The sequence below is a fragment of the Oryza sativa genome, chromosome 6, assembly GCF_034140825.1.
Source record: "Oryza sativa Japonica Group chromosome 6, ASM3414082v1".
Lineage (NCBI taxonomy): Eukaryota > Viridiplantae > Streptophyta > Magnoliopsida > Poales > Poaceae > Oryza > Oryza sativa.
This window is the reverse complement of record NC_089040.1, coordinates 27,295,827-27,320,245: the sequence shown is the minus strand read 5'-3', so window position 1 is coordinate 27,320,245 and position 24,419 is coordinate 27,295,827. Positions and strand designations below refer to the sequence as shown.

The 24,419-nt window shown below is 41.6% G+C and overlaps 3 protein-coding genes across 5 annotated transcripts; 1 reads left to right on the top strand and 2 right to left on the bottom strand.

The window, feature by feature from the left end:
- Positions 1 to 55: 55 nt before the first annotated feature.
- LOC4341665 (two-component response regulator ORR25) lies at positions 56 to 5,625 on the bottom strand. Of its 2 annotated transcripts, XM_066311170.1 has the most exons (6): positions 5,418 to 5,556; positions 5,164 to 5,316; positions 3,371 to 3,721; positions 3,199 to 3,275; positions 1,668 to 2,985; positions 56 to 1,046 (listed from the first exon to the last, which is right to left on the bottom strand). In XM_066311170.1, exons 1-6 carry the CDS (start codon positions 5,539 to 5,541, stop codon positions 997 to 999), a joined length of 2,073 nt encoding a protein of 690 aa, XP_066167267.1. In that variant the 5' UTR covers positions 5,542 to 5,556; the 3' UTR covers positions 56 to 996. The 2 variants fall into 2 exon arrangements, with proteins under 2 accessions (XP_066167267.1, NP_001408597.1); NM_001421668.1 differs by lacking the exon at positions 56 to 1,046 and having other exon boundaries at positions 1,483 to 2,985; positions 5,418 to 5,625.
- A 5,942-nt stretch (positions 5,626 to 11,567) lies between these two features.
- On the bottom strand, positions 11,568 to 13,579 carry LOC4341664 (large ribosomal subunit protein bL35c). Its single transcript, XM_015786148.2, has 3 exons — positions 13,284 to 13,579; positions 13,084 to 13,200; positions 11,568 to 11,807 (listed from the first exon to the last, which is right to left on the bottom strand). The coding sequence occupies exons 1-3, from the start codon at positions 13,527 to 13,529 to the stop codon at positions 11,730 to 11,732; spliced, it is 441 nt and encodes a 146-aa protein (XP_015641634.1). The 5' UTR covers positions 13,530 to 13,579; the 3' UTR covers positions 11,568 to 11,729.
- Positions 13,580 to 16,958: 3,379 nt separating this feature from the next.
- LOC4341663 (homogentisate geranylgeranyltransferase, chloroplastic-like) lies at positions 16,959 to 20,918 on the top strand. 2 transcript variants are annotated; one of them, XM_066311169.1, is made up of 14 exons: positions 16,959 to 17,289; positions 17,402 to 17,458; positions 18,319 to 18,361; positions 18,455 to 18,638; positions 18,720 to 18,803; positions 18,953 to 19,027; positions 19,115 to 19,198; positions 19,303 to 19,392; positions 19,495 to 19,596; positions 19,676 to 19,771; positions 19,893 to 19,964; positions 20,066 to 20,161; positions 20,273 to 20,377; positions 20,513 to 20,870. In XM_066311169.1, exons 1-14 carry the CDS (start codon positions 17,205 to 17,207, stop codon positions 20,513 to 20,515), a joined length of 1,176 nt encoding a protein of 391 aa, XP_066167266.1. In that variant the 5' UTR covers positions 16,959 to 17,204; the 3' UTR covers positions 20,516 to 20,870. The 2 variants fall into 2 exon arrangements, with proteins under 2 accessions (XP_066167266.1, NP_001408594.1); NM_001421665.1 differs by having other exon boundaries at positions 16,992 to 17,289; positions 20,474 to 20,918.
- Positions 20,919 to 24,419: the final 3,501 nt, after the last annotated feature.

Here is a 24,419-nt window from a genome sequence, read left to right as displayed (position 1 = left end):
CCGAAAAAAAAAAAGTATTGCCAGATAAAAACTGGATAAAGCGCACCATTTCGAATAATTCATGAAAATTATTCCATTTAACCATCTAACACATCAATCAGAACACGTTCAACCTGACAAAACTTCAATGTGTTTTTTTATGATCTCAAAAACCACGACGAAGCTAAAATCTTTTGTTGAGCTGACTACTCTAGATGGAAATGGGGCTTTTTCTGAAGATGACCTGCTTCTAACTAGCCTATTACAATTGGCACAATTTTGCACACACAATGTGCAACAGCCATGGATTAAATCAGCAGCTAGCCTATGCAGATACAGAACATATCTCACATAGTCAGGACTAAGGAACAAAATCCTGGTCTCCATCTACGACAGCATCATAACCTTCCATGAAATCCTGCAGTGAGAAAATAAGTTCCATTCAGATGCACTTCTCAGCGAATTCCAAGTGTAAAGTGCAAGCCGAAACGAAATATACTTCAAAGATGCCCAATGTTTCAATATTATAAGCATGAACCAACGGTATGAATCAAGCAGTGTAGTGAATACTGGCTACAGGTATGTGAAGAAAAATCGAAACCAGAGAGAAAAGAAGAATAAAACGAGCTGCCGATCTGCAGGAAAAAGGAGAGTATCTTACATCATTAAACAGCTCAGCAACAATGTCATCCAAGGTGTCTGTCCCTTCTGGACCATTTGTTCCTGTGATGAAACCATTGTTTTCATCTTTTTTTTTAGATAATGGATTATAAAAAACCCGGCCTCTACACCTTGTGAGGGTGTACACAGCCTAAAAGTCACAAACACGAGTACATAAGACTCTCCCGTTACATGGGTAAAGCATAAATAAGTTTTAAAGATGGATAACAAGCAAGAGGAACTAAAAGCTAAGCTTCAATCCTTCTTCTAAAGTTCCACCCAAAAGTAGAGAAGAGCTCCATCATACGCTTCTCTAAAAGCTTGCACTTCGCGATTACTTCAATGCCTTCGTCTTCTTTAAGAAGCAAAGACCAAAGCCTTGACAACTGAGTTGCTTTGAAAATTACCTACAAAAAAGATACGTGGTTGTAGCCATTAAAGACTAAGTCATTTCTACTGAGCCACAAAGCCCAACAACTCGCCGCTATGCCTACCCAAGTTTGTCTTTTAAGCTTAGGTTCAAAACCTCTTAACCAATTTCCAAACAAGTGTGAACTATTACGGGGTTGCTTGACTCCAAAAGTAAGATAGATCGCATTCCAAATGTATCTAGCCATTATGCAATCAAAGAAGAGATGTTGAATTGACTCATTAGAGTTACAAAAGCTACAAAGCAAGCTACCCTTCCATCTTCTTTTAACAAGATTATCTTTTGTTAGAATCACCCCCTTTTCAATATACCAAAGGAAAATTTTAATTTTTAAAGGAATCCTTAGCTTCCAAATTAAAGATTTCCTATGTATTACACCATTAAGCATAAGGGCTTTATACATGGAGTTAACATAAAACAACCCTTTTTTATTGCTCTTGCAAAAGAATTGGTCTTGCTTATCATTCAAATTGACACTCACCACCTTTGAAACAATTTCAAGCCAATCTTCCAAGTTTTTCCCTACAATTGCTCTTCTAAAAGAAACATTCAAAGGGACCCTTCCTAACACATCGGCCACTACCAAGTTTTTCCCTACCATTGTTTTCATCTAGTTGATCAAAAAGATCTTGCTGATCAACTGTGTCATCGAGCACAGGGAGAAGAATGCCATCTTCATCCCCACCATTCAGCATCTGAGCCGGCATCTCAGGGCTGTCGAGATGAAAGTCAGGAAATGTAGAACCGAAGCTTGAATCAGTTGGTGTTGAAGAACTGATGTTCGAGTCACTACCAAGTGAGAAGTTGTCATGCATCATCTCTGCTGGGCTTGTGTCGTTTCCTATGTTGAATGACCCCATCTGATCATCGAAATCTGACAGTGATATGGTGCTCATGATTGGTGACATTTGACCATGTAGTTCATCTCCAAACATCGGTTCCTGGCCACTGGAGGCTGCAAAGCTTGAGAGCTGGTTGATATTGGCGATGTTCGCCTGCGACGGGCGGAAAGATGTCCCATCATTGTGACCAAGATCAGGAAACATCGATGGTGCTGTAGGTTGCCAGTATTTGCTACAGTTTGCAAGGTCCGGAAATTGGTAATCATTGCCAATTGTGCTGAAGTGGTTTGTAGAAGATTGATTCATCTGAACCAAAGGCTGATTATTCACTTCAGGGTACTGCACTGGAAACTGATTTGTTGGCGCCAAAAACTCACCATTTGACTGCACTGGAAACTGGTTTGCAGGCACCGAAAACCCACCATTTGACTGCACTTGATACTGATTTGCAGGCGCCGAAAACCCACAATTTGACTGCACTGGAAACTGATTTGCAAGAGCTGAAAACCCAAACTTTGACTGTACTTGAAACTGATTTGCAGGCGCCGAAACCCCATTATTTGACTTGTTTGCAGACGAGTTGCCAGAATGGCAAGATGGAGAGCCATTGCTTGTCTCCCACATACTCTTACAGAACATGCCAGCATATGAGCTACCAGAATCGTCTGTATCCAACACCAAGCCATTTGATATGTTTGCAAATGAGCTCCCAGATGGGCCAGATGGGAAGCACTTTCTTGCATTTGATGAGTTCTGCAGTGGCTGAAACACAGGATTGTTGCCCGGGCTTCCACCATGGCCAACTGTCCCCATGGCCATGTTTCTCTGGCTGTTCTTGAGCTGAACTGAGTGAGTGGGCAGAAAGCCATTTGTTGCCAATGCAGATGCAGAATTCATCCTTGCAAATGGATTGCTCGAGCTTGAGGAGGCAATGGCTGGGGTTAGACGGTATCTCCCATTTTCACAGTAATTTTTCAGAGCATCCAGTTCATTCATATACTTCCATTTTTCAGGAAATTGATCAGGATCCATGCCTGTTTGAGTGCTGATCCTTTTCAGGTATAACCGATACTTCTGAAACCAAGAAAGGCAAACACATGGTTGAGATGTGTCCATACTCATTGGAAAACAATAAAAAAATCACAAAAAAATTGATTACTAGTTGTGTGCACACATTAAAAGAAGATATGAAAGGTTTATGTATGGAACACTTTCGATCAGAAAAGAGTAATCCAAATATCTTTAATTATAGAAACATAGAAATTAAACATAAGTGTAGATATAAACCTGAAGATGACTTGCAATATTCTCTCTGGTCATGTAGTCCACTTTCATCATCCGCAATATCTTCCTTGGAACAGCACCTACATTCACATAATCAAAATATTTATTGCTTAAGACAAATTGAAAAAAAGAAAAAGATTGTTTGATAACTGAGACATGATGCATGAGCTCTTACGATCAACTCCAAGCTCATGGACGGCAATGACAAAGTCCCGGTGCAGCTCAGGTGTCCAGACAACCCTTTGTCTCTTCAGAGTTGAATCCATGTTCTCTTTGTTCTCACCATAATTATCTCCATCATTTCTCATCTTCCTTGTGTACTTCCTCTTGGTCCGCGTCGCGCCAACCAGCTCACCGCCGTCGTTGTAACCGCCATTGTGGTTCCTTATGTCAAGCTTTCTCTTCCTCCACACATGTTGCCATATGTTCTGGATGTCTTTGAGGCTCACTGGTTTCACCAAGTAGTCACATGCCCCATGGGTCACGCCCTTCATCATAGTTTCAAGCTCCCCATTTGCGGATTGCACTGCACAGCGTATAGTCAGCAATCAGAATTTGTTTCAATAAACTGGGCATCATGAACTGTTGCCTGTGGATCCGGATCAGGAAAAAAAATGTGGCGTAGATGATGCTAGTTATATATGGACTCTGTTCTTTTGAATATATTTAAGGTATTACACATGTTTTTCCCATCTTTTATTGTAAGCAAATATTTCACACGTGCTAGACAATGACATGCTACAGTTATGGTCACTTTTATGTTCGACGGTTTCAAATGATATAGGTTTTACTATTTTGCACATTAAATAGAAAAAATAGGACAATACATGTAACACGATTACACGAATGCAGATTCGACAATAACACCAACAAAAGAACAACTATATCAAACCATAAAACGACAAGGGAATATTCCATTCACTGAAATTCTGTTATATGTTCAGATTAATCTAAAGATCAAGCACATAATAGACATGTGACCATTTTTGTCTAACCTACCATCTATCATCCCAAGTATGAATTAAGTCAATAAATTTATAGGATCTCACGTGCTATCTAAGTACAACAAACTATTCAATTTATCTACTTGAAAGTAGTACCACCAACAAAAGAATAACTACTACAGACCCTAAAACAACAGTAGAATATTCCATCCACCGAAATTCCGTTACATGTTCGGATTATTATTGATGAATCTAAAACCCAAGCACATAATATACACGTGGCCATTTTTCTCTAACCTACCATCTATCAGCCCAAGTATGGGTGAAGTTAATAAGTTTATATGATCTCACGTGCTATCCAATGTACAACGAACCATTCAATATATCTACTTGCAAATAGTAACGCCTACAAAAGAACAAGTACAATGGACCATAAAACGACAACATAATATTCCATCCACCGAAATTCCGCTATACATATGTTTGGATTATTGTTGATGAATCTAAAGACCAAGCACATAATAGACAAATGGCCATTTTTCTCTAACCTACTATCTACCAACCCAAGTATGAATGAAGTCAATAATTTTACAGAATATCAAGTACTATTCAATGTACGACAAACCATTTGATTTATCTACTTATCTACTTGGAAGTAGTAACGCCAACAAAACAACAACTATAACGGATCATAAAACAACGACATAATATCCCCACTGAAATTCCGTTACATGTTCAGATTATTATTGATGAATGTGAAGACCAAGCACATAATAGACATGTGACCACTTTTCTCCAACCTAGTACCATCTATCAGCCCAAGTATGAGTGTGAAGTCAATAAATATACAGGATCTCACGTGGTATCCAATGTATAACAAACAACCATTCAACAGATCTACTTGAAAGCAACACTTCCTACTTCTTTAGACATCTACTTCCAAGAGAAAAGGGACAAATACCAAGAAAGGGAAGCCATGACATGCATGAAAAATGGAAAGTTGGTGTGAAGGAAGGGGTTTTACTGATGACGGGGAGATCCATCTCAAGGCCGATGAGCTCGAGAAGCTTGAAGCCGTCCATGTCCAGCATGTGCACGTCGCTAATCACCAGGTCGAAATCCCCCGGCCTCTCCCGGAGCATCCGTAGCGCTGTCGCCGCGTCCCTCGTCATCGTCGCTACATCCCGGCCACCGCAGAAATCAAGCAAACAACAAGAAAAAAATATATACAAAAAAAAGATCTAACTAAACAACTCGGCTAACAAGCCAAGAACTCACGTTGGTACTTGCACCGGCGAAGCAACGCCTCCAGGAGCATGAGGCAAACGGGGCTATCGTCGACGGCAAGCACGCGCAAACCCTCTGGGAATTTTCTGGCGGCCGTCGCCTGCGTCGCCGCCATGTTCGTCCCTTGGATCCCCTTGGTAAAAAAAAAAACAAACACGATCAGCAACAAGAAAACCCCAATCTGGACGAACGACTGACCACCAAAATCTCCCTCCCCCTCCGCACCCCCAGCAAGAACCCACCAAAACCAATACAAGAACACCAAGAAACCCTCCTAGAACCCCCACCTTTCAGATCTTTTCCGATGGGTTCCCTCGAATGCTGGCTCAAAACAGCACAAGAAGCTGCAACTCGAGGTCAGAGAGGGATGGGTGCAACAGCGAGGGGGAGGGCGTCATTTATATCGACGAGGAGAGGAGAGGATCAGGACAGTAGATGGGGGTGGAATTCACGCGCTCCCTCGCAGAGAAATTTGGAAGGTATTTTGGCCTGTGTGCGTGCAAATCCCTAGCTTTAAATTCCTGACTATTGTTGCATGCATGTTTCTTCTTCCGCTGCCACTAACACTTCACTGGTTGATGTTCTATTGGACTGTTCTTCCCACTTTTGCGAGAGCCTTGATGCGAGGAGTAAATGTGTGTGCACCGAATATTGGTAAATGTTTAAATGCCCTTTTTCTATGGGCTACAGTTGAAAACCACATCTGGTTTTGCTGGTTTTCATAAATGATGAAGCTAGGTGTATAATATAAAAATCATTTATTGTATTTGTTGAATTATATATGTTGTTCATAGCACGATGGTAAGATCCCAACGAGTGAGGCCGCTGACGAGGGCTCAATCACTACTGGCTCACGCAAAAAAAAAAGGTCCATCGCTATGTGTTTTCCGTGGTCGTGGCATGTAGCTAAGGTGATAGGGTGCATCTAACCGGCTTTTAGGGATTTTTTTTTTATCTTAAAGCAATGTATTTAGAACGTCTCTTCCCTTGGGTTTAATTTTTTTATATACATTTTACTAGTGTGGTTTTATGTTTCTCTTTGGTGAATTTTGGGTTTAAGCAAAATTACTTTCTGTCGGTCCCAATAACATGTCACTTTCTTTGACTTTCAATAGTTTGTCGTTATTTAGATATGATTGCCAAATAATGGTAAATAGTTAAATGCTCTTACTCCATGTGTGCTATAGTTGAAAACCATCTCTAGTGTGGCTGGCTTTCAATTAATTCATTGGTGACAATGATGGTACTAGTGTATATTATTTGAAACTTTTGTTGTATTTGTTACGCTATAAATACAGCAAAATGATGATACTAGCACTATGATACTAACAAAATGATTATTTAAAGCTTCCGTTGTATTTGTTGGATAATAAATGTTACTCACACTAGCACGGTGGCAAGGTCTATGATAAGTAATTCCGCTTGAATCAGAGATTTGTTAAATACAAGTAGAAGCATGTTGTTATAATTTAATGTTCTCGTGTTTGCATTGCTGTAGAATAAAGAGTAAATGTGGTCAATACATTTTTCAATAGCATGCCATTATTATTTGATTATTTTGAATGTTCTATTTAGTGAATCTATGATTCGAGAGGAATCAATTTCCATAGAAGTAGGAGCATGTGGTTGATATTTAATGATTTTTCGATGAGCTTATTGTATAATAAACAATGCTAATGTAGTTTTAGATTTATCTATTAGATTATGAGTGTTACATAAGTTTTTGTTCATTTATTTAGCAAATACAGGTTCCAAGTTGAATGACTTTAGCTAGTATTTAGAGGTTTTGTGATATAGAGATTAAGGGCATGTTTGGTTATAACCTAACCTTGTCATAACTCATTTTTTTACAAGTGTGACTTGCCACACAAACTCACGAAGTGTGACCATTGTTTTATTAGCCATAAGGGTGAGAATGTTTTGCTATGAATTTTGTGTGTATGACATTTGAAGTAACAAAATGTGGCTTGCCATAATTACAATAATAAATCAAACACTAACCCAATAAATTGTAACACACCTAAGGCTTAGGGAATGTGTGGCATACAACCAAAGAAGCCCTCAAAGAATGATATTCTTCTACTATAAAAAAAATATAGATATCACTGTGGCATGGCATGAAGCCGTGAATACGTCAATAAATAAACGATTTTCGTGCTAAACTGAACACGAGATGTTTATTTGTATTCCAATAAAAGCACGTAGATTTCAATTGGTGAGCACACAGTTTCACATAGAAGAGTTCAAATAAATGACTTGTTTTTTTACTTCTCAAGTCTTGCATATATTATTTAATGCAATTAAATCAAATGTTATTTAGTCACCGGTATAATAGGGATTGTCCTTTTGTGGTTTATTTCAGCTGGCCTTGCATGGTCAATCACCCGTGTTTGTACTTTTTAATACTAATTGCTTTCAATATGAACAGGAATTTTCTCTGTCAAAAGGGGAAAAAAAACTTGCAAAATGTTGTAAAGAACTAGACCGTGCAAAATTTTTGAACATGTTGGCATGAAAAATTGTTTATGCTTACTTGATCTAACTTGGGACCTTGATATTCATAAAGAAATACAAATAAGAGACACAAAATTACAAGTTGATGAAATGAGACAGAAGCAGGTTTGCAAGACCTAGGAGATCTTATTTTGCATTCTGGTTCGCTTTGAGCTAGGGCAGTGTGCCTATCACGTTGTTGTGGTCGCTCTGGTTATCTTGGACCTGCGATAAAGATAGCAATGTGCATTCTCTTAGAGGACATGTAAATTGTGTTTTGAAGCACACAACGACATGTATTAGACTTCCAATGAAGTTACCCCTTGATTCACAGTATGACACTTTGAGGACTAAAGTACTTAAATGGACTATACATAACCAGTAAGTTATTGGTATTTTCTTACAAGAAAATAATAATAACAATGTTTCTTTTCAGGTCCTTAATTCTGAAAAAAAAATGGTGATACATGTAGAACTAATGTTGGGAAGGATAAGAAAGCTGCCTATCTCAAATTTAGTGTAAGGTAAGATTTAAGTATATAAGATGTAGTAAGAATCAGGAAGAGCAAACCTCAAGGGGGAAACCCCAAACCTCTATAAAGTATAATGGATACTAAAAAAGTGCACAAAACAGTGGATTTACATTTCAACAAAACACCCATTGCACTCATTTACAGAAAAAGTGCACAAAAACAGTGGATTTATTGATGAAATGTAATTTAATGTTTTCATGTTGGTGTTGCTCTATAATATATTATAAAGAGTAAATTTCACAAAATCCCAAGATTTAGGGCATTCGTAATGCAAACCCCCCCCCCCCCATTATTGTGATTTGTTTTAAGGAATCACATGTTTTGGGGTAAAAATATTTCAAAAAACCACGGTTTTATGTAAAATACTCGTGTTTTGTAGTTATACATGGTATTATTTATGCATGTATTCACATATTAATATGCTATAAATACAATGCCCATCTATCTATTTTGCCTCCTTTCTCACTCACACTATATGAATGCAAATAACATAATCCCCATTAATAACGCCATGTCAACCACTTATATACATACACAAACGGTCATACTATTGACAACCAACTATTGTTAAAATTATGGCCAATGTGTGTACATAGTAAAAAAAAGTACCATACGAGTTTTTTTAACAATTATTATATAGCCCAATGTACTATCTAAGTTTGTGCCTGTGATTTTTTTTTAAAAAAAAACATGATGCCCCATAACCAAGCGTTTGTTGGAACAAATTACAAAACCTAGGGTATTATGCTAAAAATGTCCCAAAACCTAGGGTTTAGTGAAATTTACTCTATAATTTTTTTTGTTAGTGCATTTTTTGGATTTCTTCAATGGATCTTGGGATTCGAGTAGAATGACTTTCTAGGTTCAATAACTATAGTCATTATTTGATGGCTTTGCATGTTCTAGTTTGCAAATCTCTGGTTTGCACGGAATTACTTTCCGCGGAAATAGGATCTTGTTGTTGTAATTTAATGGTTTTGTGATGACATTGTTGTATTACAAATGTTGCTAGTGTAGTTTCGGGTTTCTCCTACAAATCTCATGATTCGAGCAGAATGACTTGTCATAAGTTTTTCATTTATCCTATTATTATAATTTGACAATTTTCCATATTCTATTTAGCGAATCTCTAACTTGAGTGGAATTACTTTACATAGAAGTACTAGCATGTTATTAATTTAATGGTTTTCACATTAGCATTGCTATATAAATAACGAGTAAGTTCACAAAATCCCTGGTTTTGAGGCATCCGTGATGCAAAACCCTATTTATTCTTATTTGTTTCAAGGAACCCCATGTTTTGGGGGCAAGATGTTTCAAGAAACACTAGGTTTATGTTTTAAAAAAAAACTCACTTCCAATGTTATGCATTACATTATTTAGATATATATTCACATTAATATGCTCTAAATACACGTCCATTCTTTCTGCTTCATCTCCTTTCTCACTCGCACTCTATGATTGAAAAATCATAACATAATCCACACTAATAATGCCATGTCTACCATTTATATATACAAATGTTCATACTATCGACAACCAATGATTGTTGAAAAATATGCCAATGTGTATACATAGTAAAATGTCTCATATATTTTTTTAAACAATTATTATACAGCCAAATGGACAATCAATGTTTGTGCTTATGTCTTTTAAAACATGTTGCCTCAAAATTCGGGGCTTGTTGAAACAAATTACAAGACCAAGGGTATTTGTTTCTAATGCCCCCAAAACATGAGGTTTTGTGAAATTTGCTCTATAACAAAAGTTGTTGGTGTAGTTTTGGGTTTCTCTAGCAAATCTTGGATTCTAGCGGGGTGGCTTTTTATAAGTTTCAATAGCCTATAGTTATTATTTGATGGTTTTGCATGTTCTATTTTGAGAATCTTTGATTCAAAGGAACTACTTTCCGTAGAAGTTGGAACTTCTTATTGTAATTTAATTATTTCTACCATGACATTCTTGTATAATAAATGTCACTAGTGTGGTTCGGGTTTCTCTAGCGAATCTTAGGATTTGAGCAGAATGATTTTCTATATGTTTTTCAATAGTCTGGTGTTATTTTTTTACAGTTGTGCACATTTTGTAGTGAATCTATCATTCGGGCAGCATTACTTTCCATAGAAGTAGGAGGATGTGGTTGATATTTAATGGTTTTGGGATGAGTTTGTTGTATAATAAACGTTGCTACTGTGGTTTTAGATTTCTATTGGAATCATGGATTCGAGTAGAATGACTTTCCATAGGTTGCAGTAGGTTATCAATGTTTGTTTTTGAACTTTTCTTTAGTGAATATCAACTCCAAGTGGAATGACTTTAGTTAATGCACAATTCGTTTTTCGCTTTTCCTTCAAACGGTTGCCTCTCTGTGGTGGCCTGGTGGGGGTCCACCAACAACTAAACTTAAACAAATCTTATTCTATTTTGATCCTCCCTTATTTCAATGTTATTAATCAATTGCTATATGCATGGAAGTCAATAAAAATGTATGTGCATACCACATATGCAGATTGAGGACATGATAGACTATAACCTAACCGTGTCATAACTCAATTTGTCACCAGTGTGGATTGCCAACGGGGTGGCATTGTTTAGCTAGGAATTGTGTGTATGGAATTTGAGCGCATGGAGTACTAAAATATGGATTGCCACAATTGCAACAACTAATCAAACACTAACTCAGTAGATTTGGGCAATGGGTGGCGCCATGCCGCCATACAACCAAACAAACCAATAAATAAACGGTCTTCTTGCTAAATTAAAAAAAAATACATAGATGTCACTTTGGCATCGTGTGAACGAGTCAATAAATAAACGGTCTCCTTGCTAAATTAAGCAAAAGATGTTTATTTTATAGTCCAAAAAATGCTTAGATGTCCATTTAGGTGAGTTCGCAGTTTCACACAGAAGAGCTCAAATAAACGACTTTTTTCACTTCTTAAGCCTGCACATATTACTTAATGCAAATTAAATCAGATGCTATTAGTCACAGGTATAATGGGAGACGCCTTGCATAGTCAACCACTCATGTTCTTACTCCTTAATAGTTGCTTTCATTATCAGTTGGAATTTTCTTTGTCAAAAGGGGAAAAAGGACTTGTAAATAACTAGCTCGTGCAAGTGCAACTCATTTTTGAACATGTTGGCATGAATAATTGTTTGTGCTTGCTTGGTATGACTTGGGACCTTGGTATTCAGAAAAGAAATACAAAGAAGATACACAAAATTACAATTTGATGAAACGAAACAGAAGCATGTTTGCAAGACCTAGGAGATCTCATTCTGCATTCCTGTTCACTTTGAGGTAGGGCAGTGCGCCCGTCACGTTGTTGTAGTCGCTCTTGTTAACTTGGATCTGCGAGAAAGATAACAATGTTCTCTTAGAGGGCGGTAGACAATGACAAGTTTTAGACTTCCAGTGAAGTTGTCCTTGATTTATGATGACACTTTTAGGACTTCAGAAGCTACTAAAATAGACTACACCCCCAGCAAATCATTGTTATTTTCTTATTGTAATAATGTTTCTTTTCAGCCGCTTAATTACCAAACATTGGTGATACAAGTAGAACAGATGTTGGGCCTACAAGAAAGCTTCCTATCTCAAATTTAGTGTAGGGTGTGCTTTACTTTAAGGATCCGAGAGGTAAGAAATGGGAAGACTGAACTTCAGGGGGGAAAGACCAAACCTCTATAAAATAATATGGAGACTCAGTTACAGAAGAAGTGTACAAAAATAGTGGACTTCATTTCGACAAAACACTCCAATGCAAAATGTGTATGATGCATTTGCACATTATTATTAGAACAGAAAAATGTAAAGGACACATACCAATCATGGATTGATATCAAGGGGAGATTGGGATAGATGAGCAATTAAATTATCAATTGCTGGTATGTACTTTTGCGTGTGCACACTAATTATAACACTCAACCTACTGAGCTTCTAATATTACAACAAAGTTTATGGCTGTTAATTATGTTGTCAGATCCCCAATAATCAAATGGATAAGACATTCGACAATCTTTTAACTTCCCAAAAAATACTCAAAGAGCATGGCATATTATTATTCAGCAATTTAAAAATATGCTAATATTAAGTAGGACTTAGCACAATAGCACATAGACATAAAGAAGTGGCTTCTAAAAATATTTTTTGTTGTAAGAACTAATAGTGGACCATGAACTCTGAAAAAAAATGAGTGAAATTACTAATTAGTTATCGCGAACAGCAGAGCTGAACACATCAAAGTTTAGAAAGAAGCTACAAATGCCACTCATTTGATTCCCATACAATCTAGAATGCACAGATATGTGACCCACAATCAGATTCAGCCACATAGGTACTAGGAGACAGCTATGCATATTGCCCCGAAATTCACAAATAGAACATCCCAAATTCGGCGCATTCCATAGCACCATGAGCTGAACCACACTCACTCAGTCACTCTCACAGTCTCACTTAGCAATTTAGCATTCCACAGCTCACATTGCAATCCAATCCAAAATTAAGCATAGGAACACCAGCAAATTCCATGGCTAGATAAGCTGGACAACTAGTAGACCAGAATTTGAGCTGCACTGTATCTGGATTGCAGGGTGGTGGGGGGAGAAGAGAAGAAGAAGAAGCATACCATCTTGGATAGCCTCTTCCTGCGCTTGGTGTTCTTCTTGCTGAGAAGGTGCTGCTTCCCGGCGCGCCGCCGCACGATCTTCCCCCTCCCCGTCACCCGGAACCGCTTCGCCGACGCCTGAAAAAAAATTCCCACAGAAATCAATCAGCCCCAGCAGCAGCAATCCACACCAGAACAGCACCAACCAAGCCGCGCCGTACCTTGTGGGTCTTCATCTTGTACCCCTTCCCCGCCGCGACGACGGCGGAGGCGGACGACGGCCTGCGACGGAGCGGCGACGCCGCCGCCGCCGACGCGGGGGAGACCGCGACGGCCGCCAGCGGCGCGCCGAAGAACGACTTGGCGGGGAACGCGAGGGCGCCGGGGTGGAGCTTCCTGGGGGCGCCCCCCTGCTGCTGCAGCAGAGGCGGGAGCGCGACGCGCGCGAGGGAGAGGGACATGGCCATGGCTCGAGGGCACTTTGCTCACGCTTCGGCTTGCGGTGGATTGGATGGGCGAGCGCGAGCCGCGAGCGGATGGAGAGGATAGCGTCGCCACTGCCCACTGGGGGGTAGCGCGGGAGGTGGGCCGTGTAGGCTGTGGGCCGCGCGCGCTACGGGAGAAAAAGGAATAAGTTCATCTGGTGTCTCTTAACTTGTCAACCAATGCGTCGTTTAATTGTCAAAACCGGTGGTTTGGTTTTAGCTTGCGTGGTTTATTTGACTGGTTTTTCATATAACGTGGTATTTACGTGGCAATTTGATCTGAAAAAAAAAACCTATAAAACCCACATGTCAGCTTCACACACACAATAATAAAAAAGAATAGTGGGGCCCACATAAACCCCTGGTCTCAATCCCTTCCTCTTCTTCCTCCTCTCTCCCCATCTCCCATGTCTTCATCTCTCTCCCCTCTCATCCCTCCTCTTGCCGGCGGAGAAACGGACGGCTTGAAGACGCAGCCTCCTCCACTCTCGCCCCCCATGGGCCTACTACAGGCATCCGCCACCCCTCTCCTCGTCGCCCGCCACGCCTGCCTCCACCGCCTCCGGATGTTCCTGCCGTCGCCGCCGCTTCCCCCTCGCCTCGACCTCCGGTGGCCGTTCTCCAGCACCGCCTTTTGCCCCCGCGCCTTCCTCAGAAACGGTTGCCGCTCTTGCCTTCGCCGGGCCCCCGTCCTCCTCAGTGACACGCGGCCACCTCCCCGTCTCCGTTGCTTCCTCCAACACACGCGCCACGTGACTGCAAGGGTATCGCCCATGAGCTGCACGTCGGCAGCAGCTTAGAGCCATTCCCTAGCCATGTAGCTGCATCCATGGCGCTGACAGTCTGGTCCCGCATGTGGCTCCTCTTGCTCAGATGCACCTGCGACCAGCGGCAGAGGAAGCAGGCACGGTGGCTGTCGGCGGTAAGCCCATGGGGACGGGAGTGGAGGAGGTCGCGCCTCCACGCCGTCCGCATCTCCGTCGGTGAGAGGAGGGAGGAGAGGGGAGAGAGGTGAAGATAGGTGAGATGGGGGAGAGAGGAGGTCAGGAGGAAGAAGAGGAGGGGATTGAGAATAACATGCAGGGCCCACATGGGTCCCACCATTTTTTATTATTGTGTATGTGAAGCTAACATATGGTTCCCACGGGTTTTACTATTTTTTCGGATCAAATTGCCACGTAAGGGCCACGTCAATGCCGCGTTAGATGAAGACCGAGTCAAATTAGCCACGTAGGCACCACGTCAGCTAAAACCGCCGTCCAAACCTCCTTATGACCTATATTGCACCGGTTTTGATAATTAAGGGACCTATTATATCTGATTTTCTGGTTGAAAGACGAAAATCGGATTCGTCGATAAGTTAAGGGACCTCAGATGAACTTATTCCGGGAGAAAACGAGAAAGAAACAAGTCCACATATCGCCTCTCAGTTTTCGTGGAGTTTAATTGACATCCCTAAACCGTAATACCAAAAATCTTCACCCCTTATACAGACGAAACCGGCCAAGCCAAGTTCCATGACAGTACGGATGGTTGGTTTTGGGCTGACGTCATATCTTAGTCAGCAAAAAGAAAATTAAAAAACATGTGGTCCACATGTAAGTGGACCTCCTCCTCTCCTCAACTATCCCCTCTCTTCCCCATCTCTCCACCTCTCCCCTCTCTTTCCCAGGAGCTCAATGGAGGAGAGAGTGGCAGCGACTGGCAAGCCCGTCCGCGGGAGACAGCGCGGCGGTGGGAGGTCGGTGATGAGAGGGCTCTTGTGGACCATGGCAGCAAAAGGAGAAGAGGAGGGAGATGAGGGAGTCGGCGAGCTCTAGCTCACCGACAGTCCATGGGAAGGTGGCGGTGAGCAGTCGAAGAGGATAGAGGGCAATGGTAGTCTGCGATGACGGAGGAGAGGACCCGATGCCCCGGTAACTCCGCCTCGGGTGCTCCTGTACGTGGTCCTGTGACACTGGGGATGGGCTCTTCCCTACCGCTAGGAGTGGGGCTTACCGTCGCTGCCTGATTATGTCGAGAGTGAGAGGAGGAGCCGCTAGGTTGAGGAAGGGATGCCACGGTGGTGGCGATGGAAATCAAGCTCGAGCGGTGGTGTCGTTGCCATGTCCTAGTTCCAGCCCCAAGCCACTCACGCTGCCCGACTCGCTAGGTAACTCCTATCATGCCTCCTGCGGCAGGAAGCGCTCCACATCGAGTCAGCAACGGTAGCTCAGCCCGATTCCTTTTTGTCGCTTCTCGCCTACCCGACAGCTCGACGGAGGCGGCGAGCTGATGAGGTTGAAGGTGAAAGGGGAAGAGCCAACCTGGATGACGAGCTCCTCCTCCTATTCGGAAGCTGAGGAAGTCCCTGCTCTATACGGATGTTTCTACTTCGGTTTGGCCTCTGTCACCACCATGGCAGACCCATCGCCGCACTAGACCTCCTCGCCTTGAGCTGCTTCCTCATCACCGCTCCTGGTTAGCCCCCACTTCTCAATCACCGCTCTCTAGCAACGTGCTCGATGCATCAAGCTCCAAGAACCAAAGGGAGATGGAGAGAAAATGGAGATGAGGGAGGGAGAAAATGGGAGGAGAGCGAGGATTATATGTGGGGGCTCACTTTTATTTTTTTTCACGTATACGCCTAGTCAGCATGAGTGGACCGAGTCAACTTGTTATGTCAATGAAACCAACCATCTATACTGACGGATGATCTTAATTAATCCGGTTTTGCAAGTTGGGGTTGAAGATTTCTAGTATTGCAGTCTAAGGATGCCGTTTAAACTCGACGTGAAGGTGATGGATGGCAAGCAAACTTATTCCAAACGAGAACCAAAATTGCTAAAAAAAAAACTGTCGCAAGTTTTATAGGAAAAAACTTTCAAGTGTAACTATAGTATAGTTATAGTGTAACTATAATGTAAATTCACTATAGTTACATTGTACTCCCTCCGTCCCATAAAACAAATCTAGGACTAGATGTGACATATTTTAGTACGATGAATCTGGACAGATATATATCCAGATTCATAGTACTAGGATATGTCACATCCGGTATTAGGTTGGTTTTTTATGGGACGGATGGAGTAATTTGTAACTACAATATAACTGTAACTACATTGTAATCTCTATATAAGTTAGATATAAAGTTGCGTATATTATTTTAATACTTATATACAAGTTAATATTATAGTTACAGTGGAATTATATTACAATTGTAGTATAGTTAGATTTGAAAGTTTTTCCTAAATAACTTGCGGCGGTTTTTTAGACGCGCGTTTTCGCGGCCCAATGGGCTGACTGCCCGGCTAACTCCCGTGGACCATGGCCTGGTTTCCAACGCGTGAGTTGTAGTGCAGCACAGGCAGGCGGCGTGGGATAGCTGCCTGCCTGCGTCGTCATCACTGCTGGCTGATGCGCAGTGCGGCTAGCATAGCTGGTTCGGTTACATGCACGCCATGCATGCGTGCATTAATCAGCAGCAGAAAAGCTTGCGTCCCCCAACTCATCGATCCCCACTCCACACATCTCCCTTCCATCGATCGATAGATCAGCTAATCCCTCGCATAAATCCTCGATCCGGCCGGCCGGCGGCTTAATTCCTAGGTTTTCCTCCTCTTCAGTTCTTCCTCATCTAGTCCGTCCGTCCGTTGTCTTCTTCCAAGATCCCAGACGATGCAAGCCTCATCGGCGGCGGCGGCGGCGGCGTGCTCGGCTATCAAGCCGGCGGCGCATCAGCACACCGTGCAAGTCCAGGAAGGTAACCGGCCGCCGCCAGCTGACACACAACTCTTTTATACTGTCTTTTGTTAGTCTTGTTCTTTGATTACTTCGGTTTGATTTGAGGATTTTCTTTAACTTGGGTGCTGCAGATAAGAGGGGATCGGAATTCAGGGCTCGGTTTGGAACGAGGAAACTGTCCTGGGGAGGTATACAGAGATTCGTGTTTTCGTTCTATATTTAGTATGTTTTTTCAATAAAAATCAACATTCCAGGCATCCGGGTTGGGTTGTTCGTAGATCAAATCCAGCTAGCCTAGATGCACCACAAATAGAAGAAGATGGGGGATAAAGCATAAAACCTTAAAACATTTGAACTGCATGCGCATGATAATTGCAGGATCAAACATGTATTCAAGTTTTTCACTATGAAGAAAAAGATTGTACATTTGGGTTCCTAGTTCTCCGGAAGAGTTTCAGGATCTTGCGATCCTTTTAATTGTATAGGGCGGATCTAGCATGAAGGCGGTAGAGTCTCGAGCCTCCACTACTTACGTGAGGACCATGGGAGCCCCTGCGAAGCCCCCACTAAAATTATTGGGTTTGTTGGAACCATGACACCCTATATTTGCAAAATTTGAGATATGCCACCCGTATCTCAATGACATGTAAGACCCACATGAGTCAATGACATGTGGGTCAGGGTGGCATATCACAAATTTTGTAAAATTTGTGTGGCATGGTTCAAATTGTCCCAAAATTTGCAAATATAGGGCATTACTGATTAATATGTCCTCAATTTTTCAGCCACTAAGTTTTAGAAGAATTCGAAGGTGCATATTTCTGAAATGAAGTTTATCCTAATTAACAAATTCATAGTTGTGTCCTTTTCAGTAACTGTATTTTTTTTCCTCTTCTTTTAGGAGAAATAAAATACCTTGTTGATAAAATGGATGAATAATTTAGAGATGTTAGTGTGCACTTTCCCCCATGAAACATAAGTTGTTAAAATATAATTTTGTCCAAAGTGACTAATGTACTAAACACTTGTCCTCAATTACACATTACAGGTAAATTGTCGGTGGAAAATTCTGCTCTACACCAGTGTCAAAGGCAAGCACTCTCGTAAATCTGGGGTTAATATTTTCGATAGCCCACTATGACAACTTCACAAGTAAAACTAAGTGCAATTTTAAATGCTACCAGTCTCACAAGAAGCATAAGGAGGCAAAAAAGACAACATTCTCCAGTCCTCCAAGTGAGATGCTATGCCATTGCTGGTGATCAGCACGAATCCATCGCCACTGAGTTTGAAGAAATTTGCAAAGAAGTTCCCCAGAAACTGGGAGCTTTTTATCGGTTTTGCCGACCCCACACAATTTTTGGCACTGTGAGTTTCATTCAATTTTGTATGGCAGTTTCGGATGCATGTTGTCTAGCTACTGCTTATTGTTCTTGGATTGTTTGTCAGATAATAGGAATCACTTCAGTTTCTCTCCTGCCAATGAGGAGCCTAGATGATTTTACTATGAAAGCATTATGGGGATTTCTTGAGGTATCATACATAAATTTTGTAATGAATGCTGTGCTCAAGAGATGTTTTAAATTAAATTCCTGATGAACCCTGTGCTCAACAGATGCTTAAAGTTATCTTCTTAATGGTCTATAGATATACAACAGCCATTTATTTTTCCTTATGTGCAGGCTTTATCCTCTTCTTTATGTATGAATATCTATGTTGTAGGCCTGAATCAACTATATGACATCCAGATTGATAAGGTGATTTTTTACTTGCTGTTTGAAAACATTTTCTTCTATCATGTGATATGTAGTATCATTGTGATTAAATCATACTTCTTTTTGGAGGTCAATAAGCCCAGCCTTCCGTTGGCGTCAGGAGAATTTTCAGTGGCAACTGGAGCAGTGTTAGTACTCACGTCCTTGATCATGGTATATTAGGTTCAACGCCAGGAATAAAGAATCAATTATTCTAGTTTGAATAAAACAGGTTTTATGTCAATACACCTTCCTCACATTTTGTTTCCTTTTGCTAGAGCATTGCCATTGGAATCAGATCCAAATCAGCTCCTTTGTTATGTGCTTTGTTTATCAGTTTCTTTCTTGGAAGTGCATACTCTGTTGATGTAAGTAGTTTTTACCGAGCTTTGTAAGTACAAATGGTGTTCCATGATCCCATCTAACATATAAATACTTGTATTTTCAATCCATCATACTCTTTTTTTCAGGCTCCGTTACTCCGGTGGAAAAGGAACGCGTTTCTCGCTGCATCTTGTATACTATTTGTAAGAGCTGTCTTAGTTCAGCTAGCTTTCTTTGCACATATGCAGGTAGTACAAAACATTGTTTACATCTCAAGTTCAAATTCCTTATTTCCCTTTGGTTAGTATTGAATTCTTCTTGTAACAGCAACATGTTCTGAAGAGGCCCTTGGCACCAACAAAGTCGGTGGTTTTCGCAACATTATTCATGTGTTGCTTTTCTTCAGTTATAGCTTTATTCAAGGTAAATGCCCAATTATGTTGACTATATGTTCACGTGAGATCACAATGGCTTTTCTTCAGTCATAGCCTTATTTCATCCATCTCTTCAAATATCATCACTGGGACCTTTTCTGAATTTTCAGGATATTCCAGATATTGATGGTGACAGACATTTTGGCGTCGAATCCCTGAGCGTACGTTTGGGTCCAGAAAGAGTAAGAACATATCCAATTCTACCACTGGAAAACAAAATAATGGTTCTACATGTCATTCCAGATTTAAAAATGGTGTAAAATCCTATTTTTATCTGATTTAGGTGTATTGGCTCTGCATAAACATACTATTAACAGCATATGGGGCTGCCATTTTGGCTGGAGCATCATCTACAAATCTATGTCAAATGATTATCACCGTGAGTGAATTCTTCACTTCTGAAAAGAAGAAGAAAAATTGTTCATTTCAAAAAAAAATTTCCCCAGTTTGAAAGTTGAGAAGTCCTTTTGCTGTTGCATTGATAATCCAGGTTTTCGGCCATGGCCTGCTTGCCTTTGCACTTTGGCAGAGAGCACAGCACTGTGACGTTGAAAACAAGGCGTGGATCACATCATTTTACATGTTCATTTGGAAGGTGATTAATGATAGTGTTCTAGTTTATACGATGAATTTTGTTAACCAATTAAACATTGGTAATGTTAATCATTTGCATTGTTTGTATTCCTTGCAGTTGTTCTACGCTGAGTATTTCCTTATACCATTTGTGCAGTGAGCACTATATACACAAGGGCAAGAAATTTTTGACCATGCACATGAGCAATTATATGAAACTTGCTACTGTGATGGCAGTCTGTATCCAATGCTTTGGAGTGTGCTGCAATATATGCAAATGTGGATAAAGGCAATTAGGAGCATACAGTTTAGAGCATATACTGTACCTATGTAGCTGCTGACCTTTGAGTAACTGTTGTTTGGAGAAGCCATCTCGTATCATTGGGTTTTTTTTCTTTGTTGGGCTATCTGGCTGGTGAGCTGCATGTCAAAGAGGAAGAAATACTGACGGTGGGTGATTTGAAATGCTTCCCAGTATTCATGTGTCAAAAGATATCACAATGGCAAATTGTCAAGCCTGAGGGAGGTGGCTCAAGAGATACTACTCCATCCCAAAATATAGGGTGTGTTTAGTTCACGCTAAAATTGAAAGTTTGATTGAAATTAGAATGATGTGATGAAAAAGTTAGAAGTTTATGTGTGTAGGAAAGTTTTGATGTGATGAAAAAGTTGGAAGTTTGAAGAAAAAGTTGGGAATTAAACCAGGCCATACTTTTGTAGTTTTTTAACAAATATTAAGGAAAGTGGTAATGGGGGAATTTTGAACATTTCATTGCTACAAACTTAAAATTTAAGTGTTAGAAATAGCTATATTTTGGAGAGGATGGAGTAGTACTTATTAGTGGATATGTGCAAATTGGAATTAGCATCTCGAATTGATCATAAGTTGGATGACTTTTTCAACTATTCGGTGTAAAAAATTTGAAGGGAAAAGTTTTGTTGGTTTTAACTCGGAAACAGTAAGTGACTTGAAAAACAAAACTACTAGAAAGATGTAACCAATCAAGTTCTTTCATTTGAATCTAAGGCCGTGTTTAGTTCCAAAACAATTCTTCAAACTTCCAATTTTTTCATCACATCAAAATTTTCCTACACACAAACTTTCAACTTTTTCATCACATCATTCCAATTTTAACTAAACTTCTAATTTTAGTGTGAACTAAACACAGCCTAAGAAATAAGGGTGCGCTAGTTCCAGTGGGCAACTTCTCCCGCCACATCGTTTTTCACGCGCACGTTTCCCAAGCTGTTAAATGGTGTGTTTTTTTAAAAAAAATTTATAAATAAAAGTTGCTTAAAAAATTCATATTGATCCATTTTTTGAAAAAAATAGCTAATACTTAATTAATCACGTGCTAATGGCCTGCTCCGTTTTCCATGCCGGAGGGATTATTCCCCGTCCCTCACTCTCGATCGGGGCCTAAGAGCAACTCCAACAGAGTGGCTAAATGGCTCTCCAAGCTAAATTATAGCTAAGATAGAAAAAAAAAATCTCCAACAGACTCTCCAATTGACTAGCCAAGCCATCCGGCTGGCTAAAAATCCTATGGAACTGGCCAAATGTGGCCAGCCACACCCGCTAGCTAACTGTGGGCCCCACGCACTATCCCTCCCACATGTCTCGCTCTCCTCTTCCTTCGCTCTCGCCTCCCGCACAGCCCATCGCCACTGCCTCCGTCCCCGGCCACAACCGCCGCCGTCGCCTCCGTCCGTGTCCACATCCGGCACCGCCGCCTCCGTCCCCGGCCACAACCGGCACCGCCGCGTCCACTGCCGCCTCCGTCCCCAGCCACAACCGGCGTCGCCGCCTCCGTCCCCGACCAAGTCCGGCGCCGCTGCATCCACCCCCGCCTCCGTCCCAGCCACAACCGGCGTCACCGCTTCCGTCCCCGGCCACATGCGGCACCGCCGTCCGCCGCCGCCTCCGTCCCCAGCCACAACCGGCGTCGCCGCCTCTGTCCCTGACCAAGTCCGGCGCTGCCGCATCCACCGCGGCCTCCGTCCCCAACCACAACCGGCGTCGCTCCCTCCGTCGCGTCCCTCCGCCGGCGCTGCCCCTCCGCCGCGTCGTCGTCCACTGCCGAGGCCGCCGTGTCGTCATCCCCCTCCCCTCTCCTCTCCTCTCGCCTCGCCTCCCCACCCATGGTGGCCACGCTCCTCCGCCGTGCGCTCCACCTCCACCGCGTGCTCCCCTGTCCCCTCCCCTTCCTGCGCCGGTGCCCTCCTACTCCCCGTCAGCGTCCTCCCCCGCCTGGCCGCCCACCGATCGATTGATATGTGCCTCCGTTGCTCTGCCTCCTCCAGGGCCGCCGCGCTCTCGCCATCCACCCAGCCACCGCCGCCGCCGCCGACGAGCTCGCCTGCTCCGCCCTCCGCTGCTGGCCCGCTTGGCCTACCAAATACACGCCCAGGCATGCCGACGCGGCCTGCCTGCAACCTGTTCGACGAAATGGCGCACAAGGATGCCGCCTCCTACACAGCCATGAGTAATAGAGGCTGACGTGCGGGTCCCAGTGTCATAGGCTCATAATGGGGAGTGTAGATGGAGAGGTTGTTGGAGTGAGGAATAAGTTTGGCTTGCCAAATCAATTGGAGAGCTAGCTATATAGATGTTTGGAGAGTCCAATTTAGAGAGACTGTTGGAGATGCTCTAAGTAAGTTGGTGTGAAATGGAATGGAGAAGGCCCAAGGTTCTGAAGTTGGTTCTGATTTCTGAGAATCAGGCTTATGCCATTCTGGTTGGGATTACCCACAAAACAAGTATACAGTCCCTTCTGTTGTCCGGGCATACGTCCCTCTCAATAGAGTGGACCAACAACATACACACCGGTTTTAGGGCATGTTTGGAGCAGCTTCTAGCAGCCGCAGCTTCTCACATAATCTCCAGCTTCTCTAAACAGTTTAGATTGTCACCTAGATTCTTAGAATCTGTAGTTGTATAATACAGAAAATGTACTAGAATCCAAAAGCTGGAAAACCCAGCTTCTTCAAATTCTCAAAAGCTGACTACCAACGAGCATATTCTCAAAATCTTAAACTCCCTTAAGCAGCGCCTTAGACTGGCAGGAAGGCTTTTGCCTCATCTCAAATTTCAACTTGGCCAACCTTGGAAACAAAAAAACATGGCGTAAAATGCAACTACCTTGATTATATATACTCCCTCCGTCCCAAAATAAGTATAGTTTTGCACTATTCACGTTTAACGTTTGACCGTTCGTCTTGTTTGAAATTTTTTTATGATTAGTATTTTTATTGCTATTAAATAATAAAACATGAATAATACTTTATGTGTGACTAAATATTTTTAAATTTTTTATAAATTTTTCAAATAAAACGGACGGTCAAATGTTGGGCATGGATATCCATGGCTACACTTATTTTGGGACAGAGGTAGTAGTATCTTGTCAAGTGGCAATATTTTTTAGATAAAGAAATAGTTCGGAATTAGTACTATCACAGTCACAATAAGTCATAATGACATCGTGTCAAAAAAAAAGTCACAGTAATGACATTTGCCCGGCATGCACCAATCCTCCTATACATGTAAATATTTTTCTTTCCTTAGTCATTCGTTTTTCACTTTCGCCGTTGTACAGGAGTAAATATCACGTACGGGAAGCTGGTGCATTTATTAGTGGCCATCCAATCAATCAGCCAAGTTTTTTTCAAAAATTACAACTGACGGTATCTTATGTCATTTCCAACCCAATAATTAAGATGATGTCCATAGCATTAGCTGCCACCTAGAATGAAAAATAATGTGGCAAGTGAATAAATGAGGAAAGAGAATGAAATCATGTCTTGCATAAGACATGGTTTTTACACAACATCCAAGACATCATCTGAGATAGGTGGTATTAAATTTAAGTATGAAATAATGGTGTTTGTATTGGAAGAGAATTGTCTAATACTAGTTTTTTTTTTGATGATATGAAATTTATGGAAACTATTTATAGTATCTTTGATTAGAAATGGCCATAGATTTGCCGATCACTGTTCTTTAGAGTATGCACGTACGTACACAAAAGCACATGCGTGGTCATGATGCATGGCTCCCACAATTT

Excerpts from the sequence above, each read along its gene's own strand:
- LOC4341665 (NM_001421668.1), bottom strand. The coding sequence starts at position 5,541 with ATGGCGGCGACGCAGGCGACGGCCGCCAGAAAATTCCCAGAGGGTTTG. Across the intron at positions 5,317-5,417 it reads TCGCCGGTGCAAGTACCAAC|CGACGATGACGAGGGACGCG; the intron begins GTGAGTTCTTGG and ends GCCGGGATGTAG. Across the intron at positions 2,986-3,198 it reads ATATTGCAAGTCATCTTCAG|AAGTATCGGTTATACCTGAA; the intron begins GTTTATATCTAC and ends TCTTGGTTTCAG.
- LOC4341664 (XM_015786148.2), bottom strand. The coding sequence starts at position 13,529 with ATGGCCATGTCCCTCTCCCTCGCGCGCGTCGCGCTCCCGCCTCTGCTG. Across the intron at positions 13,201-13,283 it reads ACAAGATGAAGACCCACAAG|GCGTCGGCGAAGCGGTTCCG; the intron begins GTACGGCGCGGC and ends ATTTTTTTTCAG. Across the intron at positions 11,808-13,083 it reads GGAAGAGGCTATCCAAGATG|ATCCAAGTTAACAAGAGCGA; the intron begins GTATGCTTCTTC and ends TCTTTCTCGCAG.
- LOC4341663 (NM_001421665.1), top strand. The coding sequence starts at position 17,205 with ATGCAAGCCTCATCGGCGGCGGCGGCGGCGGCGTGCTCGGCTATCAAG. Across the intron at positions 18,804-18,952 it reads CATTATGGGGATTTCTTGAG|GCTTTATCCTCTTCTTTATG; the intron begins GTATCATACATA and ends CCTTATGTGCAG. Across the intron at positions 19,597-19,675 it reads CTTTCTTTGCACATATGCAG|CAACATGTTCTGAAGAGGCC; the intron begins GTAGTACAAAAC and ends TTCTTGTAACAG.